This window comes from Trichomonas vaginalis, chromosome VI (assembly GCF_026262505.1).
Source record: "Trichomonas vaginalis G3 chromosome VI, whole genome shotgun sequence".
In the NCBI taxonomy this organism is placed as follows: Eukaryota; Parabasalia; order Trichomonadida; family Trichomonadidae; genus Trichomonas; species Trichomonas vaginalis.
Window position 1 is genome coordinate 542,781 of NC_067208.1, and position 22,400 is coordinate 565,180.

General features: G+C 32.9%; 4 protein-coding genes across 4 annotated transcripts, besides 1 other annotated feature; all 4 read right to left on the reverse strand.

Annotated features, from left to right (window-relative positions):
• Positions 1-3,240: 3,240 nt before the first annotated feature.
• Positions 3,241-4,336: a mobile genetic element.
• Positions 4,337-10,969: 6,633 nt separating this feature from the next.
• TVAGG3_0779170 (uncharacterized protein) lies at positions 10,970-15,250 on the reverse strand (the record flags this gene model as incomplete). Its single annotated transcript, XM_001323861.1, has 1 exon — positions 10,970-15,250. The coding sequence occupies one exon, from the start codon at positions 15,248-15,250 to the stop codon at positions 10,970-10,972; it is 4,281 nt and encodes a 1,426-aa protein (XP_001323896.1).
• Positions 15,251-15,661: 411 nt separating this feature from the next.
• TVAGG3_0779180 (RNA-binding protein family) lies at positions 15,662-16,350 on the reverse strand (the record flags this gene model as incomplete). Its single annotated transcript, XM_001323860.2, has 1 exon — positions 15,769-16,338. The coding sequence occupies one exon, from the start codon at positions 16,336-16,338 to the stop codon at positions 15,769-15,771; it is 570 nt and encodes a 189-aa protein (XP_001323895.1).
• Positions 16,351-18,402: 2,052 nt separating this feature from the next.
• TVAGG3_0779190 (RNA polymerase II transcription regulator recruiting protein) lies at positions 18,403-19,789 on the reverse strand (the record flags this gene model as incomplete). Its single annotated transcript, XM_001323859.1, has 1 exon — positions 19,058-19,441. The coding sequence occupies one exon, from the start codon at positions 19,439-19,441 to the stop codon at positions 19,058-19,060; it is 384 nt and encodes a 127-aa protein (XP_001323894.1).
• Positions 19,790-21,233: 1,444 nt separating this feature from the next.
• On the reverse strand, positions 21,234-22,158 carry TVAGG3_0779200 (phosphoprotein phosphatase protein; the record flags this gene model as incomplete). Its single annotated transcript, XM_001323858.2, has 1 exon — positions 21,369-22,148. One exon carries the CDS (start codon positions 22,146-22,148, stop codon positions 21,369-21,371), a length of 780 nt encoding a protein of 259 aa, XP_001323893.1.
• Positions 22,159-22,400: the final 242 nt, after the last annotated feature.

Consider the following 22,400-nt stretch of genomic DNA (forward strand, 5'->3'; position numbering starts at 1 on the left):
TACAAAAAGTCGGTATATATTCTATAATTATTTAAAATAATGAAAAAGTTGATTTGTGAATCATTGAAATATTAATGCTGTTATATATATATATCAGATGATATAAGATGATTTTTTTAAATAAAAAATAAAATTTAATTTTTTAATTGTTAAAATAAGAATAGTAAGCTTGACAAGTAATTTAAGTTTTTGCTTTGTAAAGTTATTTGGTTGGCAAATGCATTGTGTCACTTTTTGTTTGAGTTCACTTTCCGTAATTTGTCTTATGATAATTTGAATGTTCTATGTATGGCGATATGTGATTTAAAATATCAGTATCTGATGTTATTTGAATTGATTGAAAAATGTATTGTAACATTTGTGAAAAATCAGTATAATCGAATGTTGCCATGGAAGAATTTAGCATATTTAAATCTTTGGGACATTGATCTAAAGGTAATGACTTATAATCATCTTCCATTCAAGTCTAAAGAAAAAAAGGAAAAACGGTCCGGCCAAATAAAGATTTAAGTTAAAAAAAGATATTAATATATATTAAGGTCATACTTTTAGTATATTTATAATAAATATAAGTTGCTTTGGTGAACTTGCACTTAGAGATCAGCATCGAAACAAAAAGTGCAAGATTTTTACGAAAAGAGCTTACAGGTGTAATAAATATAAGATAGGATTACACACGTAAGCTCTTTTCGTAAACTTGCACTTAGAGATCAGAAAGTAATGACAAAATGATAACAAATACTAGATCTTAAATAAGTACCGACATCATGCAACTTCTAAATCTACAACATTTAATGAGAGAATGATAAAAACTTCTAGATCTGAAATAAGTAATGAGAGATTGACTGAAACTGCTAGAGCTTAAACAAGTAATGGGAGAATGATAAAAACTTCTAGATCTGAAATAAGTAATGAGAGATTGACTGAAACTGCTAGAGCTTAAACAAGTAATGGGAGAATGATAAAAACTTCTAGATCTGAAATAAGTAATGAGAGAATGAATGCAACTGCTAGATCTGAAGCAAGTAATGACAGAATGATAGCAGCTGCTAGATCTGAAACAAGTAATGAGAGGGCTGACATCTGATAGGAAATAACTTTTATTGAATCTGAGCTCAAATTCGATTAATAACATCGCACAACTGATGCACTGATCTGGTTTGAGCTCTTATGAGACAACCCCAGTTAAGTGATTACATCATTTGTTTTCGATCAAATGAGAATCTTAACACCGCACAACTGATGTAAAGATCTGCTTTGATTTACTGGCGTATCCGTAATCAAGACTACTTGGAGTCAGATCTTAAAATTCCTTGGCTGCTCGAGAGAGATTACCAAATGAAAAATGACACTTTTTTGGCGCCTCTTTTCTTTTCAAATTTTCCCGCCATGTAAAAATTGCATTCAAACTTTCCCGCAATATTAATCCCTTTCAATTTGTAAGACACTTAAAACATCTCCACAATAGCAAAGTATAATACAGATTGAATTGTAATGCAATGATACCTTACTAATTAATAATTATTTATCAAATCTATTAATCTTTAAATCAAAATGTATGGGAAACCATAAATAAATGATAGATTATCGATCTAACTACTAAGTATGATCTATATGCATGTTCAGAATATATACTTATCGATCAAAGATAAAAAGGAATTTTAATATTAAGGAATAACATACAACAGTAAACTCTAATTCTTGGACTGCTTAAATCCCGACGATATTGCCACGACCAGTTTCAGCCGTTTTGAACAAGGACGGGTTTCACCGCACAAAGTTGATGTTGCAATTTTAGTAGCTAAAAAAATGATGCCCTAAATTTTGAGTATTCATTGAAATATAGGCATTGAAAAATCTTGTAAAGTATTCAAATTTGCAGGTTTGTTCGAATTTTAAACTTAACATACAATCGTTTTGATTGATAAAGTATATTTTTATGGTGTGTTTTCAAAAGATATGGCCTTTTTGTTCAAAAAATGAAAAAAATTCGTAGATAAAAATAGAAAAATGAATTAAATTTATTTTGGTCAAAATGTCTGTTGTTTTTCCAAATGTTGCTCAAAAAACGAAGATATATCCTATTTTTATTGAGCGCTGAGATTAAATTACCATTAATTATTATGCAACACTCCAGAAGTTGAAATCTGAATGCAAGATAAAAATATATAATTCCAAATTATGATATCACTTAATAAGACTAAAATATATAAATAATAGAAATAAGGTAAATTAAGAATTCGAAGATAATAAAAGATGAAAGGCAAAAAATTTAACATTTGAAAAAATATGTAATATTAAATGCTTAATATCTGATAAGAAGAGAATGATAGAGGTATATGTACTCGATCAATGATAGCTTGTGAGATAATTGATAAAATAAGAAAGATAAATAAAATGATTGCGATGATGTTAAGATAATTAAACAAATTTAAAATGAAAGGATTGCATATGAAAATAGTGGAAGTGTCTTTTCAAATATATTCAGCTTTTATTAATTTTTGATGTTAATTGTCAAAATGGTATCAAAGCACAAGTTAAATAGCATGCAAAGTTGTTTGAATTATGATACCACTGCATATATATTATATTGCATCATGATATAATATTAAAAAATATGCTCTAGTATAAAAAATGATTATTCCAGAGCAAAATGTCATTATATATGAGTTTATCAGATATTACAGTAAACATTATAGTTAAAAATAGCTAATTGTATTCTAATAATTGTAAAAATGTTTTTATAGTTTGAATTATTAAGTGATTCAGCAAATAGAGATATGATTTTCTAAAATAAGATTGTAAAAGAGTATCTATACATATGTGCAGATATATTTTCAAAATATATCTTACAGTGTGCATAAAAAATGATGAGATATTTTATTATCAATATTTTGTTTTAGAAAACTAATAACAAATTTAATCATTTATGTTATTTTTGTGTTATTATCAGTAGAGAGTGAAGATAGCAAACAGCCCTTGGGCTGACAGGCGATTAAATACTATAAAATCGAATTTTTGCTCCACTTCTAGTATAGTACAATGGTTAGGAAACATCATAGAAAAACTTGTTTTGAGGTTCATTTGCCGAACGGAAAACTTTTTTTGAAAATCTAAATTATCAGAAAAATATATATGATATTTTATGCTTTTTAAAACAGACAATATATAAAGAGTAATAACCATTTAGTGTTATATAAAATATTTAGCTTTTTAAATTATTAAATTTTAATTCGTTAAGGGTCCACTGTAAAAATTGAAAGTCTCTCAAAATTGAGAGGCGATTTGCAAATAATCGTTATCGTCATTTTTCGAAAATCCACTTTTCCTAGTGTTCTGATTAATATTATGTGAATACAACAATGAAGCATATGTTTCAATAAGATGGTAATGTATTCTATCACTTCAAATCTCATAAAAATTGCAAAATCAGTGAGTTTTATAAGAACATGATTTTTTCGAATTTTTTCGCTTTTGGATGCGTGTTTTGAAAAATAGATATTTTCGAATTTTAATTTTATCTTAAGTATAAGTTTTATATTAGGAATTTTTTTGACCTATTTCCAATCATTAATTCCAATGTTTTTCAAGGAATTTAATTGAGAAGAAATTAGGAATTTCGCTTTAATGCTATTACAAACTAATATTATGATGCATAATATATATATTTATTGAGGCTAATGCCGGGATATCTTGCATTTAAAAAAAATTCAAAGAATTGACAATTGGATAGCACAAATTTAATTCCCTGGACAAAGTATTATTGTTTATATATTCAAACCATTATCCTTAGTTTAGATATGTTGGCCAAAAATTTTCGTGTTATTTTTTGTGTTTAAGCATAAATTATGTATTTACTTATGAAAAATAAGCATTTTATTCATTATCATAAAGATATACCATAACAATTGATAAAATTTTTTTAAAAAAAATTGTGTATTTTAGTGGGTATTATTCTGGATAATGCCAATTTTTACAAGATTTAATATTAACCATATCAATAGCCGACTCAATGTAAAAATTTAGATATTATTTTTTCATTAATCAAACTTTGATAAATTTTAGTATAATGAACGATTTTGTTTCGTGTATGATACAGAAATAAAAAGCTTAATTAATATCATTTTGCATTTTTTAAAGGATGTTAGAGTACATCTACACTAAAAAATCAGATTTGAACTGCGATACTGCATCAAGTTGATGCATATCTGATAAGGATCTCAAAAGAGTAAAGTTAATTTTTTTGTGTTTTTTTAAGTTTTGGGCCTTAGTAAAACACCATCTCGTGCAATATTTTTGGGACGACGATAGACCTTATTTGGCCTTACAGTGGACCCTTAAATTTTGTTCAATTTTATCATCTCATTTTAACTATAATTTCATAACATGGTGTTTCTTAATCAAATTGCATCTAAATTAATGAGAAAAATTTTGAAATTTGAAAATTCAGTATCTAATTCAAATATCTATCTAATAGCATTTCTACAATCGCAGTAATTATGAGATTTCAGGTTCGGTTGGTTAGTGAAATTAAATTAAATATATAGTATAGAGGCAAATCTGTAATAATGAATGTGAGAATAAGACCGACAAGACTTTCTTGGCCGATCTTATGATCGAAATACAGTCATTTCTGGTACACTGTCAGTGCAGTGTATCAGAATTGACCGAATCTCTCGCAATCACATTCTGATTGCGAGAATAAGACCGACAAGACTTTCTTGGCCGATCTTATGATCGAAATACAGTCATTTCTGGTACACTGTCAGTGCAGTGTATCAGAATTGACCGAATCTCTCGCAATCACATTCTGATTGCGAGAATAAGACCGACAAGACTTTCTTGGCCGATCTTATGATCGAAATACAGTCATTTCTGGTACACTGTCAGTGCAGTGTATCAGAATTGACCGAATCTCTCGCAATCACATTCTGATTGCGAGAATAAGACCGACAAGACTTTCTTGGCCGATCTTATGATCGAAATACAGTCATTTCTGGTACACTGTCAGTGCAGTGTATCAGAATTGACCGAATCTCTCGCAATCACATTCTGATTGCGAGAATAAGACGACAAGACTTTCTTGGCCGATCTTATGATCGAAATACAGTCATTTCTGGTACACTGTCAGTGCAGTGTATCAGAATTGACCGAATCTCTCGCAATCACATTCTGATTGCGAGAATAAGACCGACAAGACTTTCTTGGCCGATCTTATGATCGAAATACAGTCATTTCTGGTACACTGTCAGTGCAGTGTATCAGAATTGACCGAATCTCTCGCAATCACATTCTGATTGCGAGAATAAGACGACAAGACTTTCTTGGCCGATCTTATGATCGAAATACAGTCATTTCTGGTACACTGTCAGTGCAGTGTATCAGAATTGACTGAATCTCTCGCAATCACATTCTGATTGCGAGAATAAGACGACAAGACTTTCTTGGCCGATCTTATGATCGAAATACAGTCATTTCTGGTACACTGTCAGTGCAGTGTATCAGAATTGACTGAATCTCTCGCAATCACATTCTGATTGCGAGAATAAGACCGACAAGACTTTCTTGGCCGATCTTATGATCGAAATACAGTCATTTCTGGTACACTGTCAGTGCAGTGTATCAGAATTGACTGAATCTCTCGCAATCACATTCTGATTGCGAGAATAAGACCGACAAGACTTTCTTGGCCGATCTTATGATCGAAATACAGTCATTTCTGGTACACTGTCAGTGCAGTGTATCAGAATTGACTGAATCTCTCGCAATCACATTCTGATTGCGAGAATAAGACCGACAAGACTTTCTTGGCCGATCTTATGATCGAAATACAGTCATTTCTGGTACACTGTCAGTGCAGTGTATCAGAATTGACTGAATCTCTCGCAATCACATTCTGATTGCGAGAATAAGACGACAAGACTTTCTTGGCCGATCTTATGATCGAAATACAGTCATTTCTGGTACACTGTCAGTGCAGTGTATCAGAATTGACTGAATCTCTCGCAATCACATTCTGATTGCGAGAATAAGACCGACAAGACTTTCTTGGCCGATCTTATGATCGAAATACAGTCATTTCTGGTACACTGTCAGTGCAGTGTATCAGAATTGACTGAATCTCTCGCAATCACATTCTGATTGCGAGAATAAGACCGACAAGACTTTCTTGGCCGATCTTATGATCGAAATACAGTCATTTCTGGTACACTGTCAGTGCAGTGTATCAGAATTGACTGAATCTCTCGCAATCACATTCTGATTGCGAGAATAAGACCGACAAGACTTTCTTGGCCGATCTTATGATCGAAATACAGTCATTTCTGGTACACTGTCAGTGCAGTGTATCAGAATTGACTGAATCTCTCGCAATCACATTCTGATTGCGAGAATAAGACCGACAAGACTTTCTTGGCCGATCTTATGATCGAAATACAGTCATTTCTGGTACACTGTCAGTGCAGTGTATCAGAATTGACTGAATCTCTCGCAATCACATTCTGATTGCGAGAATAAGACCGACAAGACTTTCTTGGCCGATCTTATGATCGAAATACAGTCATTTCTGGTACACTGTCAGTGCAGTGTATCAGAATTGACGAATCTCTCGCAATCACATTCTGATTGCGAGAATAAGACCGACAAGACTTTCTTGGCCGATCTTATGATCGAAATACAGTCATTTCTGGTACACTGTCAGTGCAGTGTATCAGAATTGACTGAATCTCTCGCAATCACATTCTGATTGCGAGAATAAGACCGACAAGACTTTCTTGGCCGATCTTATGATCGAAATACAGTCATTTCTGGTACACTGTCAGTGCAGTGTATCAGAATTGACTGAATCTCTCGCAATCACATTCTGATTGCGAGAATAAGCCGACAAGACTTTCTTGGCCGATCTTATGATCGAAATACAGTCATTTCTGGTACACTGTCAGTGCAGTGTATCAGAATTGACTGAATCTCTCGCAATCACATTCTGATTGCGAGAATAAGACCGACAAGACTTTCTTGGCCGATCTTATGATCGAAATACAGTCATTTCTGGTACACTGTCAGTGCAGTGTATCAGAATTGACTGAATCTCTCGCAATCACATTCTGATTGCGAGAATAAGACCGACAAGACTTTCTTGGCCGATCTTATGATCGAAATACAGTCATTTCTGGTACACTGTCAGTGCAGTGTATCAGAATTGACTGAATCTCTCGCAATCACATTCTGATTGCGAGAATAAGACCGACAAGACTTTCTTGGCCGATCTTATGATCGAAATACAGTCATTTCTGGTACACTGTCAGTGCAGTGTATCAGAATTGACGAATCTCTCGCAATCACATTCTGATTGCGAGAATAAGACCGACAAGACTTTCTTGGCCGATCTTATGATCGAAATACAGTCATTTCTGGTACACTGTCAGTGCAGTGTATCAGAATTGACTGAATCTCTCGCAATCACATTCTGATTGCGAGAATAAGACCGACAAGACTTTCTTGGCCGATCTTATGATCGAAATACAGTCATTTCTGGTACACTGTCAGTGCAGTGTATCAGAATTGACGAATCTCTCGCAATCACATTCTGATTGCGAGAATAAGACCGACAAGACTTTCTTGGCCGATCTTATGATCGAAATACAGTCATTTCTGGTACACTGTCAGTGCAGTGTATCAGAATTGACTGAATCTCTCGCAATCACATTCTGATTGCGAGAATAAGACCGACAAGACTTTCTTGGCCGATCTTATGATCGAAATACAGTCATTTCTGGTACACTGTCAGTGCAGTGTATCAGAATTGACGAATCTCTCGCAATCACATTCTGATTGCGAGAATAAGACCGACAAGACTTTCTTGGCCGATCTTATGATCGAAATACAGTCATTTCTGGTACACTGTCAGTGCAGTGTATCAGAATTGACGAATCTCTCGCAATCACATTCTGATTGCGAGAATAAGACCGACAAGACTTTCTTGGCCGATCTTATGATCGAAATACAGTCATTTCTGGTACACTGTCAGTGCAGTGTATCAGAATTGACGAATCTCTCGCAATCACATTCTGATTGCGAGAATAAGACCGACAAGACTTTCTTGGCCGATCTTATGATCGAAATACAGTCATTTCTGGTACACTGTCAGTGCAGTGTATCAGAATTGACGAATCTCTCGCAATCACATTCTGATTGCGAGAATAAGACCGACAAGACTTTCTTGGCCGATCTTATGATCGAAATACAGTCATTTCTGGTACACTGTCAGTGCAGTGTATCAGAATTGACTGAATCTCTCGCAATCACATTCTGATTGCGAGAATAAGACCGACAAGACTTTCTTGGCCGATCTTATGATCGAAATACAGTCATTTCTGGTACACTGTCAGTGCAGTGTATCAGAATTGACGAATCTCTCGCAATCACATTCTGATTGCGAGAATAAGACCGACAAGACTTTCTTGGCCGATCTTATGATCGAAATACAGTCATTTCTGGTACACTGTCAGTGCAGTGTATCAGAATTGACGAATCTCTCGCAATCACATTCTGATTGCGAGAATAAGACCGACAAGACTTTCTTGGCCGATCTTATGATCGAAATACAGTCATTTCTGGTACACTGTCAGTGCAGTGTATCAGAATTGACCGAATCTCTCGCAATCACATTCTGATTGCGAGAATAAGACCGACAAGACTTTCTTGGCCGATCTTATGATCGAAATACAGTCATTTCTGGTACACTGTCAGTGCAGTGTATCAGAATTGACCGAATCTCTCGCAATCACATTCTGATTGCGAGAATAAGACCGACAAGACTTTCTTGGCCGATCTTATGATCGAAATACAGTCATTTCTGGTACACTGTCAGTGCAGTGTATCAGAATTGACCGAATCTCTCGCAATCACATTCTGATTGCGAGAATAAGACCGACAAGACTTTCTTGGCCGATCTTATGATCGAAATACAGTCATTTCTGGTACACTGTCAGTGCAGTGTATCAGAATTGACCGAATCTCTCGCAATCACATTCTGATTGCGAGAATAAGACCGACAAGACTTTCTTGGCCGATCTTATGATCGAAATACAGTCATTTCTGGTACACTGTCAGTGCAGTGTATCAGAATTGACCGAATCTCTCGCAATCACATTCTGATTGCGAGAATAAGACCGACAAGACTTTCTTGGCCGATCTTATGATCGAAATACAGTCATTTCTGGTACACTGTCAGTGCAGTGTATCAGAATTGACCGAATCTCTCGCAATCACATTCTGATTGCGAGAATAAGACCGACAAGACTTTCTTGGCCGATCTTATGATCGAAATACAGTCATTTCTGGTACACTGTCAGTGCAGTGTATCAGAATTGACCGAATCTCTCGCAATCACATTCTGATTGCGAGAATAAGACCGACAAGACTTTCTTGGCCGATCTTATGATCGAAATACAGTCATTTCTGGTACACTGTCAGTGCAGTGTATCAGAATTGACCGAATCTCTCGCAATCACATTCTGATTGCGAGAATAAGACCGACAAGACTTTCTTGGCCGATCTTATGATCGAAATACAGTCATTTCTGGTACACTGTCAGTGCAGTGTATCAGAATTGACCGAATCTCTCGCAATCACATTCTGATTGCGAGAATAAGACCGACAAGACTTTCTTGGCCGATCTTATGATCGAAATACAGTCATTTCTGGTACACTGTCAGTGCAGTGTATCAGAATTGACCGAATCTCTCGCAATCACATTCTGATTGCGAGAATAAGACCGACAAGACTTTCTTGGCCGATCTTATGATCGAAATACAGTCATTTCTGGTACACTGTCAGTGCAGTGTATCAGAATTGACCGAATCTCTCGCAATCACATTCTGATTGCGAGAATAAGACCGACAAGACTTTCTTGGCCGATCTTATGATCGAAATACAGTCATTTCTGGTACACTGTCAGTGCAGTGTATCAGAATTGACCGAATCTCTCGCAATCACATTCTGATTGCGAGAATAAGACCGACAAGACTTTCTTGGCCGATCTTATGATCGAAATACAGTCATTTCTGGTACACTGTCAGTGCAGTGTATCAGAATTGACCGAATCTCTCGCAATCACATTCTGATTGCGAGAATAAGACCGACAAGACTTTCTTGGCCGATCTTATGATCGAAATACAGTCATTTCTGGTACACTGTCAGTGCAGTGTATCAGAATTGACCGAATCTCTCGCAATCACATTCTGATTGCGAGAATAAGACCGACAAGACTTTCTTGGCCGATCTTATGATCGAAATACAGTCATTTCTGGTACACTGTCAGTGCAGTGTATCAGAATTGACCGAATCTCTCGCAATCACATTCTGATTGCGAGAATAAGACCGACAAGACTTTCTTGGCCGATCTTATGATCGAAATACAGTCATTTCTGGTACACTGTCAGTGCAGTGTATCAGAATTGACCGAATCTCTCGCAATCACATTCTGATTGCGAGAATAAGACCGACAAGACTTTCTTGGCCGATCTTATGATCGAAATACAGTCATTTCTGGTACACTGTCAGTGCAGTGTATCAGAATTGACCGAATTTATAACAATCAGATGCAATTGCGACCAAGTTTTCGAACTTTCTCGAGGGAATAGGAGCCTACCTTTGTGACTTTTATCTTTTTAAATTGAAGTATGTTTCTGTTGAAATGATATTATTCATTAGATATTTGTTATTTTGATATGTAAACGTTAAATATAAAAGCATATGATATGATTGCATTCAATTTGTAAGCATGGACTTTTTATCATTACATGAAATTCGGAATGTGTACTATTGTTTAAATTTGAAATATCGTGATAAGACTCAAGTAAATAAGAAGAATGAATTGAAAATACTAATATTTTGAAATATATTTACAAAATAAATATGAAAATAACAAACAAAAATAGAATATAGAATATAATAAAATATAATAAAATTATAATGTTTTCAGGATTTTGTTGCATTTAGATTCAACTGCTGAGTTACCGAATTTGATGGATGAAATTTTAATCTCATTGTAAAGTTCTTTAGATGATGTTTCTGGACATAGTTTAGCTGATGCAAGTGCTTCGTCAAGATTACCAATCTTACAGAAACTTTTGCACTTACAAAATTCACTGAAAACGTTCTCTTTGATGAACTGTGTCAAATACTTGAAGCTCTCTTCGTCGTGATGACTTTGACTGTCAATGATGATAGAAATGATGATGTCGATAGCAAGTTCGTATTCGATTCCGTGACACTTCTTACCAAGTGTCTTAAGCCATCGTTCAACTGATCCTTCACTAGATTTACGAAAACTACTAACAACTTGTGAACAAATGTCTTCGAATGTGAAATATGAGGCAAGATCTGGGGAAATGTCAAGGACAATAGTAACTTCGCATAAACGCATAAGCATACAACATGTAGACATGGCATCTTCTGATGATGTAACAATAGAAATAGATGGAGAATAACTGATTTCACGTTGATTGCATATGTTGATGATTCGTTTCTGGTTTTCGCATCGGTTCTTAAGTAAAACATATTTCTTCTTTTCGGATAATGATGTTTGTGTTTTGATAACAACATCAACTGACTTGATAAGATCATTAAGAATTTTGACTTCTTCGTTGAATGACTTGCTGTTACGAAGACTGATAGTTAGGAATGTGACAAGACGTTCTGACATGTTAAGTGACTTGTAAATGTCAATCAAGATGTCGAAACAATGATAACTTTCGATTTTACGAACAAAACGCTCGAATTCGAAATCGTTAAGAATTCGACGTCGATTGTATGTAGACCAAAGACAACTCCATGTTTCAAATGATGTACTAAGTGCAGGGGTGAAAATATTATCAATGAAAAAGTCACAGTCACCTTCAGCAATGTTGAAGATGTCGAATGCTTGATCAAACTGTTGATGAATAACACAGAATGAACATGCACAATCATATATTTGAAGTTGTAATAATACATCTGAAATAGAAATAATATCGGGATGGAATTCTTCGAAATGTGGAATTGGTGAATTAGAAATATTTTCTTTGAATGTTTCAATACAATCAATGTTTGATGGAATAGAAATGCGCATCTTAGACATCATTGTACTGATGATCTTTTCACCAAATTCTCGTGATTTAGATTGGCATTGAAGAAGACCCATGGATTGAAGTGATAATGAAAGTTTAGCACAGATAACAGAAAACTCTTCGCCGTATGGGGTAAAACTAACTGAGAATGCATTACAAAGAATGTCAAGTGTCGAAAGATCATCGATCTTGAAACAAATGTCAATCAGTTTCTTGTGATCACTCAACTTGTAAACAATGTCATATCGTGAACAAACAAAACGTGAAACAAACCGAAGAAGAGCATCAAATTTACAATCATTAAGAATTCGAAGTTCGCGAAGTAAAAGGAAAACTTCATATTCGTCTTCGCTATTGTCGATATCAAATGTCTGAAAGAATTCTTCTGAAAGACTTTTGATAAGACTATAATCGCGTGATTTAATGATCAATGTCTTCAATGATGAGATTTGTTGACCATATTTCCTTCGTTCACGAAGATACCAACTGTAAAGACTCAATTTGTCATCTTCTTGACGAATATCGTTTTTGTTGGAATCAACTGACCATTTTGACTGGATTTTTGTGATTTCTTCTTCAACAATTTCAACAACAGTTTGAGGAAGTGAATATAAATAACGATAAAGAAACTGTGATGAATTCTTGAAGATATGAAAAACATGATCTGGAATGTAACCACTGAAGAAATGGCAAAATTCATCTTCAAGTTTGAAATCTAAAATAAATTGTTGCAAAAGAGAATGGTTTGTAATTGAAAGAAGGAAATTGAAGATGTTTGTGATGTTCATAGATGTAATGCCGAGTTTTTGTAGTCCAAATAATGATGTTTTATCTGAATATGGAAGAAATTGAGAAATTTCGAATGGTGTAAATTCTTCAAAATGATTTTCAACTTCTTTTGTGAAAAGTTCTGGACGTCGGAAGAAAAGATCGTTCATTTCGTCAAAATCGAGTGGTTTCTCAGTATGAAACTTAGAAATAAAATCGGAATCACTAAGTGCAACAAAGTCTGGATCTGGTTCTTTCTGCAAAAACAATCGTTTAAGAGGAGAATTGCCTTCGATTTTAGCAGCTGATGGATTATTGATAAGAAGACAATATGCACATACTTCGCATTTCTTGCGGATAAGCTCAAACAAGTATGAATTGACTTCATAAACATTTTCATGTGCTAAAATGGTTTCATATGAATGTTCACCAAGTAAAATACGTAATGATTCTTCTTCAGTGAGATATGATGTTTCAACAATGATCTGGACAAGTTCTGGAATACGAAGTCGTCCTTTCTTTTGGATCTTAGCACGACGCATTAATCGTGAATATGTATATCGATATCGCATGAAATCGGAGAAGTGGCCACCATAGTTCATGCACAAGTAGCCGATGTATTTGAATGAATCAAGACATTCTTTGATGTATTCGGAACGAATAAGATCAAGTGGATGATTTTGTTTCTTTCGTTGTTCATATAATATTTTGGCTTCTGAACAAGATACACAGTCAATGTTCAATTCGCCAAAAATACCTCGTGAAAAGAACTTCTCGACAAAGTATATATCTGGTTTATCATATATTGTCGATTCTTCACAAACAATGCACTTAACGATGTTGAAAAGTGTTGGCATGTTTGCAGACATGTATAATGCAATGTCTGGTTCATTCATGTTCAACATCTTGATGACACCTTCTTGTGTAGAAACTAATGCTGATTCAAGAGTTTCTGAACCTAAGATTTTTGTGAATAAAAAGCGACCAGTTGCACTTTTCATGAAGCCTTCATCTGAAAGAAAACCTGAAATACAAAGAAGAATTTGTTCGGCCATATTGACATCACAAATATATTTGTTGTCTTTACGAAGGAAGATAAGTGAGAATAAGTCAACAACTAATGATTTTCGCTTTTCTTCGTCTTCAATCATAACTAAAAGATCACCAATATAAAGAGGTGTTTTCTGTGTGATGAAGTTCAATGCATTTGTAAGAGCAATGTATCCGAATATGAATGCGAAATCGGATTTACGCTCTGAATCACTGATACAAAAATATTGACGCTGTGAAAGATCTTCAAGAGAACTAAGATCAAGATGGAGAATTCGTGGAAAAAGTAATTGTGAAACTGATGAGTAATGAAAGTCTGATGAAACAATTTCTAAACCTGTGTTTTCGTTAACATAATTAGTAATGATTGAATCATTAACAATTCGATTGATGATGTTACATGGACTGTTGTATGATGTGAGATGTTTCATGAATTCGATATATTCTTCTGAGTTTTTGTATGTATCGTAGAAACAAATGAAAATGGGACCAATAAGATCTGGAAATTTCTTCATTTGTTCGAAATATGAGTTGAAATTGCCTGAATTCAACATGTTAAGTGGTTTCTCAAGGATAAGATCAACTAAGTTTCGTTTCTTGATGATGCATGTGTTAGACATTTGAAAGTGTGAGCCTTGTTCGAATAATTCGGAGTGTTGGATGTTTGGTTCTGAGAAGAAGATGAGTTTTTGAAGAATTTGTTGGACGTTTGGAACTTTAAGTAAAAAAAAGTTATTGAAGAAAGAAGGAAGGTTAGAGTTAGTAAGTGTAGAAACATCGAATGATTGGACTGTTTGTTCTGTTAAGAAAGGTTTCATCGCGAATGTATCAAAACTCATCTTTTTAAAGAGTTCTTTAGATTGTACATTGTTCAGAATAAAGTCAACTGTTGGGATTACTGATGCGAATGCTTGTTGATTTTGATGATATGCTTGTGATAAAACTTTGATCGCGTTTGATGAAACGATATCTTCTGGTTCAAATGTAGAAAGGATCTCATATAGTTCTGATGCCCATGGGGCTTTTAAATTTTTTATGATTAAATGATAAAATTCTTGCGGTAAATCTGAATTATTGATGAAACTTCTTGCAATATGAGCTTTCCATCGAACTTTAGTATAATTTTCACAATTTGTGTTAGGAGTGAATGTTTCTGGGGCACTTGAGAAAATTATGGAGCTTAAAATGTTATCCGAGATATTATGATCCAAAAAAACAGTAAAAGCAGCGGCAAGTGCTTCCTGTCCATAAAACACATGCTTAACCAGCTGTTGCTCTAAAAAGTTTTTAGGAATCATCATATCATGGATTGCTTTTTTCATAAAAAGTCTAAATACAAAATCAAAAGAAATAAAAAATCGATGAAAGTATCGGATTGGAGATTGTTTAAAAATGATTGAAAATGAACGTATATTGTTTGTGTGATTATTTAACGTAATGATTATGCTAAAACTCACTGCGTAATAAAATCTTTTGATAAAAAGAGTATAAAATTGAAATAACTTTATTATGGTTGAACTATGTATGATGTGTATATTAGGGTTTTCGAGGTTAGAAGCAAATAACGAGTGAAGAAGAAAAATCAGGAAAAAAATGCCAAAAAATTATTGACTTCTATTATGTGTTTCATTCAAGTCTGGATGCATCTTTTGCAAAAATAAGAAAAAATTGGTCCGAAATCAAGTAATTGAATTTGTCAAGATATGAAATCTTCAAAAAAATCTTTAAAATGCGTAAGATTGTTTTGTGACATACAAGATTATATTTTATTCTAAAATAAATCTAATTAACGTCATCGGTTTGGGAATCGAAGGGTACTTCGAAGAGTTAACTGTGAGATTTACTCGCTAACTGGGTTAGTCTTAGCTGGGGCACGGCGGTACCTTCTTGTGGATGGTCTGCGGAACTGTGGGTGAGCAATTCTGATGACGACTGTGGCTTCTCCGATCTTGGTTTCGCGGAGGTTCTTGATAGCGGCCATAAGGGCATCTTCTGTCTCGAACTTGACGAAAGCGAAACCACGGCGGTTGTTATTTGGTGGGTGGATGGAGACTTCCTTAGCTGTTGGGAAGATAGCGCGGATTTGCTCCTCAGTTGTGGAATCAAGAACTCCACCAAGGAAGGCTGTTAAGCGTGGTTTCTTGACTGGTGGCTTGGAGGCGACAACTTTAACTTCACGTTCATCGATGACAAGCTTAGTCTTCTCGCACTCAGCAATAGCCTTGGCAGCGTCAGCAGCGTTTTCGAACTCAACAAAGCCGAAACCACGGGAAATGATCTGGCCACGGAATCTTCTTGTGATAACACGAGCCTTAGCGACCTTGCCGAACTTCTCGAAAGCTGGGCCCATTTGTGCTGGCTGTGTCTTGTAGTTTAAGTTGCCGACGAATACAGTCTTGTTATCTGACATCGGATATGTGAAATGGTTGTGTCAAACCGTTTTACGCATCAACCTCATAAATAATAAACGGTAATTTCGATTTTAAAATCGTGATGTATACAATATCCTATTTATAATAAACATAAGAAGTGAAATTCTGCCGATGGCCGATTTTTGATCAGCGACTAAACAAAGAGGAAAATCTTTCAATTGATAATTATACCAAAATCTTTGAGGTACTTATGTTCCTTATTGTCCTTCAAGCATGCAGAAATCTGTAAACGCTGTGGTCAGATTTCTGAAGATTTTCTTTGCAAGCATTTTTTCAAAATTTATCATTATTACTCGTAGTTCCATCTCAATTATGAATATTGTATTTTTAGAATAAACTGGCAGAATTATTTTTCACATTTCCGAAATTCTCGTGCTATCTTCAGATATTTGAGAGGATACCAGAGTCGCTGGCATTTTCTTTGCATATTAAAATACATGTCTTATCAATGGGTATCAGTATCTTCTTCAAAAAAAAAAGATATCGACATATTTAGCATGAGATCTGTATTTATGTTGTTTTGTTGCTGCATTATGCTGTTGATACTGGGCTCCTATTCAAAATCTTGTGAAATCCTACATTTTTATCCGACCATTCGGAAAAGTTGTTTATTTAGTACACGACCTTTATCAATGTCATCACCATTTGAATTTATATCTAGTAGTTAGCAAAATTTGCAATAATTATCGATACGATAGATTGACTTCGTTTGGTCTATGAATTAAACTTGCCTAATTGTTACATATCGTAATACATAAGTATTCACGTATGAACATTCCTTCTACATACTGATATCATCCAAATGTATACAACAATAAATTGTATTGCTGAATTATTATACTTTGAACCTAATACATATGCATAATTTGTAACAGTAATCTCTTACAACATGTTTTTGGCTCATATTTCTGATAATTATTTCTTGACAATTTCGATCAGAGCAAAATTCGAAAATGAAATGAGATTATTTAAAAGAAATCATCTATTAATCATTATCTTGTTTATTACGGTATAACTCCAACTTTGCTAAAAAGAAAAATAAATATGAAATGCAACTCTGGTTAATAAACATAAGTGCAAAATCTATTTTGGTGAGATTGTTAAACTTAGTGTGTTTCACAACAATATTATTGAAATTTTCATGTTTATTTGGTAACAGAAATAGCTTGTCATCTTATTTTGCTTGTGGCACATTAAAATAAACTGCCTTGGAAGCGAGGTATCTAAGTTTTTCTATATGCATAGAGTAAATAAGAAAAAACATGATCAATTTGGAGAATAAAACATTTTAGAACAAATATGAAACTAGGGTTGTTAAAAATATCAAAAATTAGCGTTTTGAAGACACCATGGTGTCTTATAATTTTCCCTTCCTTATTGGCGTGTAGAAATAAATGTGCCAATAGATTGAAGAAGAAGAATTGTTTTTCTCTTAATGAACTTTAATCCTTTTGATATAAGAATATTAAAAACATTAATATAATTTCGATTTCGGAAATTAAATTTCCAAATTTTTTGTCGATTTCGGAAATAACAGGATCCCGCATCCAACACGCAACAACAAAACACAAAACACACTTTTTGGTTCTTTCATCGTTTTAATCGTAATTTATGTAATACATGATTTGGATAAATTTTACAAAAATAGAACCTATATTATATTCTTTTCAAAGATTCTAGCAAATCATCAAAAATAATTGTATTTTAAAAAACGATCAAATTATCCTTTCATTATTTTAAACTTAAATTAGTTTTTATGATTGACTAAAGCAATCATATTTATTCATCATTAAATAAACAAAAAAATAATATTTGAGAGTTATTTCAAAAAAAACACATTGAATTTATTAATTTGTCTCAATTTCAGTATTATAAATTTTTATAATTTCAATATTTTGAAATACACTTTTTAATATTTCAATATTTAGGATATTTCAATGTATTAAGTGGTCTCAAATTGAGCTTCTCAAATATAAGTTGGCCTATTCAAATAATAAAATTAAATAATATTTAAAATAATAAATAAAAGTGATTGAGGTCATAGCAAAACGGCTGTTTCAGTCATTAATTCTTAAAAATAAAAAGGGTAAAAACTATATAAAATGGGTAAAATTCAATAGTGTCTGTGCTATCGTTCAATTTGAAGGTGTCTTTTGAAACCGCAAGACACATTGAATTTTTGAATAGTGTATTATGGTTTGACAGACACCAATGAAAAAAATAAAATGATATTTATTTTAAATATATAAGATCCTTATATAAAATATAAATATTTTATCGTTTTATTTTCTTGTTTTAGAAATGTTTTTTATTGAAAAATCAATAAAACTAACTCCAAAATAAAATTTTTGATTTAAAGACACTATGATGACACCAGGCAAATCTTCCAAGACACCTATCGTCGGGAATCTAACAACCCTATATGAAACTGTTGAGTAGAAAGTAAAATCATATCATGCATATAGTTGAAACATATACATAATTTTGTTTCTAATTCCAGTCAAATGAAAATTGCATATTAAATTTTCAAACCAATAATCGACTATTTGACAGTATTACTTTTCCTGCACCATTTATGATTTAGCTATCAAAATCATGATATTAACAAAATAAGATTTTTGAAAATACTTATTGAGTAAATTACGACTGAAATAGGAGTGAAAATAAGATATTGCATGGTGTTTATTCATGGTTAAATTAATAACACTTCGAAAACAAATCTTGAAAAGGATTCTTATCATAATCGAAAGGATCTGTAAATTCATCTTCAGGGAGAGATTGAATTATATTAAACAAAACTAAACTTTCGATGCATTTCTCAGATTCAGCAAGGTATTTGTTTGCTTCTTTCTGAGTATTATTTTTAGCAATCAACCGCGCACGCTGTTTAAAGCGATTTCTGACAACATTTGCTGTCCTTTTAGGAAAATGTTGGACAATTTTTGTCCACTTTGAACCGTATTTGATGATTAAATCATCCAATAACACATCTTCTTCTTTCGTCCATGGTCCATGATCATGGTTAGGCGAAAGATAATTATTCCAGCGTTCACGGCATTGTCTTGCTGATCTTGACTTCATTTCTTGTGAAATAACTTCCCAATCTCTTGTGCCCAGTTCCTTTATCAACTGTATTTCAGTGGCAACTCAATCCTCTGAAATAGTCTGTGGTAATTTTTAGTCTCTACACTATTTCAATATAAGCTCCATTTTTAAACAGTTTTTAAAAATCGAGCATTGAAAAGTGTGATGAGACTTGCAAAATTAACAATCAAATAATTGATGGATATGTATAGACAAAAAGATGTAGAGATAGATTAGTTAATTAATGACGGATAATAAATTTCGAAATGAACGTTACGGAAAACACTATTAATGAATATATGCTTCAGAATAAGAAAACGTTTTCCTCGATCAGTATGTAAAAACGCTAGTTGAACTTTTGAAAGAATAAATCAAACTCTTCAATTTAATTTTACACTACTCGATCTTTTCATATTTAATTTACATTGTATAATCTTTAATAATATGATGATTTTAAAATTTTATAAGGTTCACAATATAAAAACGTACTCGAATTTTTCAGAAGATATTTTTGAATATATTGTTTGAAACCTATAAGAATTTAAATATATCTAATTGATTTTTAGCATCCTGATTCTTTCAAAAAATACATATTTGTTTTTCAAATGAATATTCTGTCTACTTGACGAATACCTCGTTCACAAAAAATTCAACTCCTTTTCATTTTTTGTTAAGACCTGAACAAATAATGAGCTTTCTATTTAGTATAATTGAGCTTTGTATTTAATATAAATTTACTAGAGTTGATAGTTTTTTATGGGTTAATGATTTCTAATCCTTTAAGACCTAGTAATAGATTAGTACAGCGTATAAAATCACAATATATCTATTAACTACTTCATTTATGAGTTATAAGAATCAAAATTATTGGATTGACTGTCAACTGTAAGTATCGGAAAATAATTATTATTATGTAAATCAGATTGTAATTATATTTTGGTTAATTTGTAATGAAATTTATTAATTGAGAGAATTGAGAATTTTTACTGTTGTAGATGATTTTATCATTATTTGAGCATATTTCGGTTATATCTTTAGATAAACCTGGCTTAATTTTTATTAATAAAAACTGTTTTGTATTTATTACAATCGAGCTCATTAAAGCATCATATTCTTCACTATCGATGTTTTTATGAATCAAATTCATTAACTTTATAGTTGTTTTGAAGTATTTGAATGCATTTCTCAAAATCAACGTTGTAAATTATATTGAATATTTTTAAATATTATATAACATAGCGTTTTTAGTTATATTTTCGATAGCAAAATATTGATGGCAGTACTCAATTATTCTCTTAAATTAGTTTATCTGAGAAAAAAAATTATATATTTACAACCATGCATAATAATACCAACAAATTCCGATATGTTAATGGGCGTAAAAACAACAAAAAGATCATCCGCTTAATGGAAAAAGCTATAATAGGCAATATGAAAAATTTATAAATATAAATTAATTCTAATTTGACTTTAAAAACTATTTGTCACTTTTGGATTTCTCAGAATTATTGAGTTGTAAGATACATTTTTATACTGAAAACTTAAAACATCTGCTCTATATAACAATTCACTTCTTATCACTTTGCATATTTTTCCATTTATATCGATAATCATCTGAGAAATTGAATCTTTTATTTTATTTTTTTTTTACAAAAAACTTTTTATCAAATCTTTTATTTTCCACCATTTTGTTTTCATTTGTGGACTTTAAATCATACAAAGTTGGTTATTTTACATATTATTTCTTTTTAAAGAGTCTTAATAAATAAATCATCTCTATACCTTACAACAAATATATTGATTCGTCACCTGTTATCAACACCTCGCACAAATCTTGCTTAATCGATATACACTTACTCTTCTGCTAAACTAAAACGCATTGTAAATAAAAACAAACAAATTTAATTTTTAAGAAGTGTTTTATTTATTCATTAACAATCATAGCAGAAACAATCGTCACATCATCTAATTTGCCGCCAATTTGTCCACCATAGCCATTTCTTCTTGCTTCGGCAGCAAATGGCGAATCGTATCTGGTATTGAGACCATTTTTATGAGCCATATCAGCAATTACGGAAGAAATCTCTTTTACAATCTTCTGCGGAACACTTAATTTCTTTGCTCTATTAACTTCTCTTTCTATATCAGAAGCCCAAACATTATCGTAGACACCATCTGTTGCTAATATAATAACGTCGCCAGGATGCGCCTCAAGTAATTTTCTGTCTCCATTTTCGGGTACAGTTTCTGAATGCGTACCAAGTTGATATGGAAAGTTAAAGCTGAACGTTTGGGGGGAAGTTTCGAATATCGTTCTGACACCTCTGAACAAAGAAGCTCCAGAATCTCCGAGATTTATTAAATCGATTTTAGAATCACGAATTGCAGCGATAACCGCTGTAGTAGATCCTAATAATTTCGGATCCATTAAATCGTATCCTTTTCTGAGGATTTCGAGAGATGTATTTAAATGCGAATTATCTGAACAATTCTTCATTAAATCTTTTGCATACTTTGCGGCATTTGCTCCAGGAACATTTGCCCAGCCACCAACACCATCGGCAACACCAATTGTGTTGTTCTTCTCGTTTATAAACCATGCATCTTCACCACCAAAGTGTGCTTTCTGAGGATGGGGTATATTAGCCGCAGAAGCAATAAATTTGAGTTTGGCTGAAAAAGAGCGATATATTCCACTGAGCATTTTATAAAAGAAAAGTGACGTTTATAATTTTTACTTCTCCATAGCATGGCAAAATAATAGCAATAGCTACGTACGAATTAAGCATCTTATATTGTTTAGTTTGTGCATCCAATTGTACAGGCTCGCTTAATTATTATAAACAGCTCAATAATAGTTCTGATTGTTTTGGCAATTAAAAAATTTCAGATATTATTATATGATGCGATCAAATATATTGTGATAGATATTTACATTTATACATACTAATAAGAG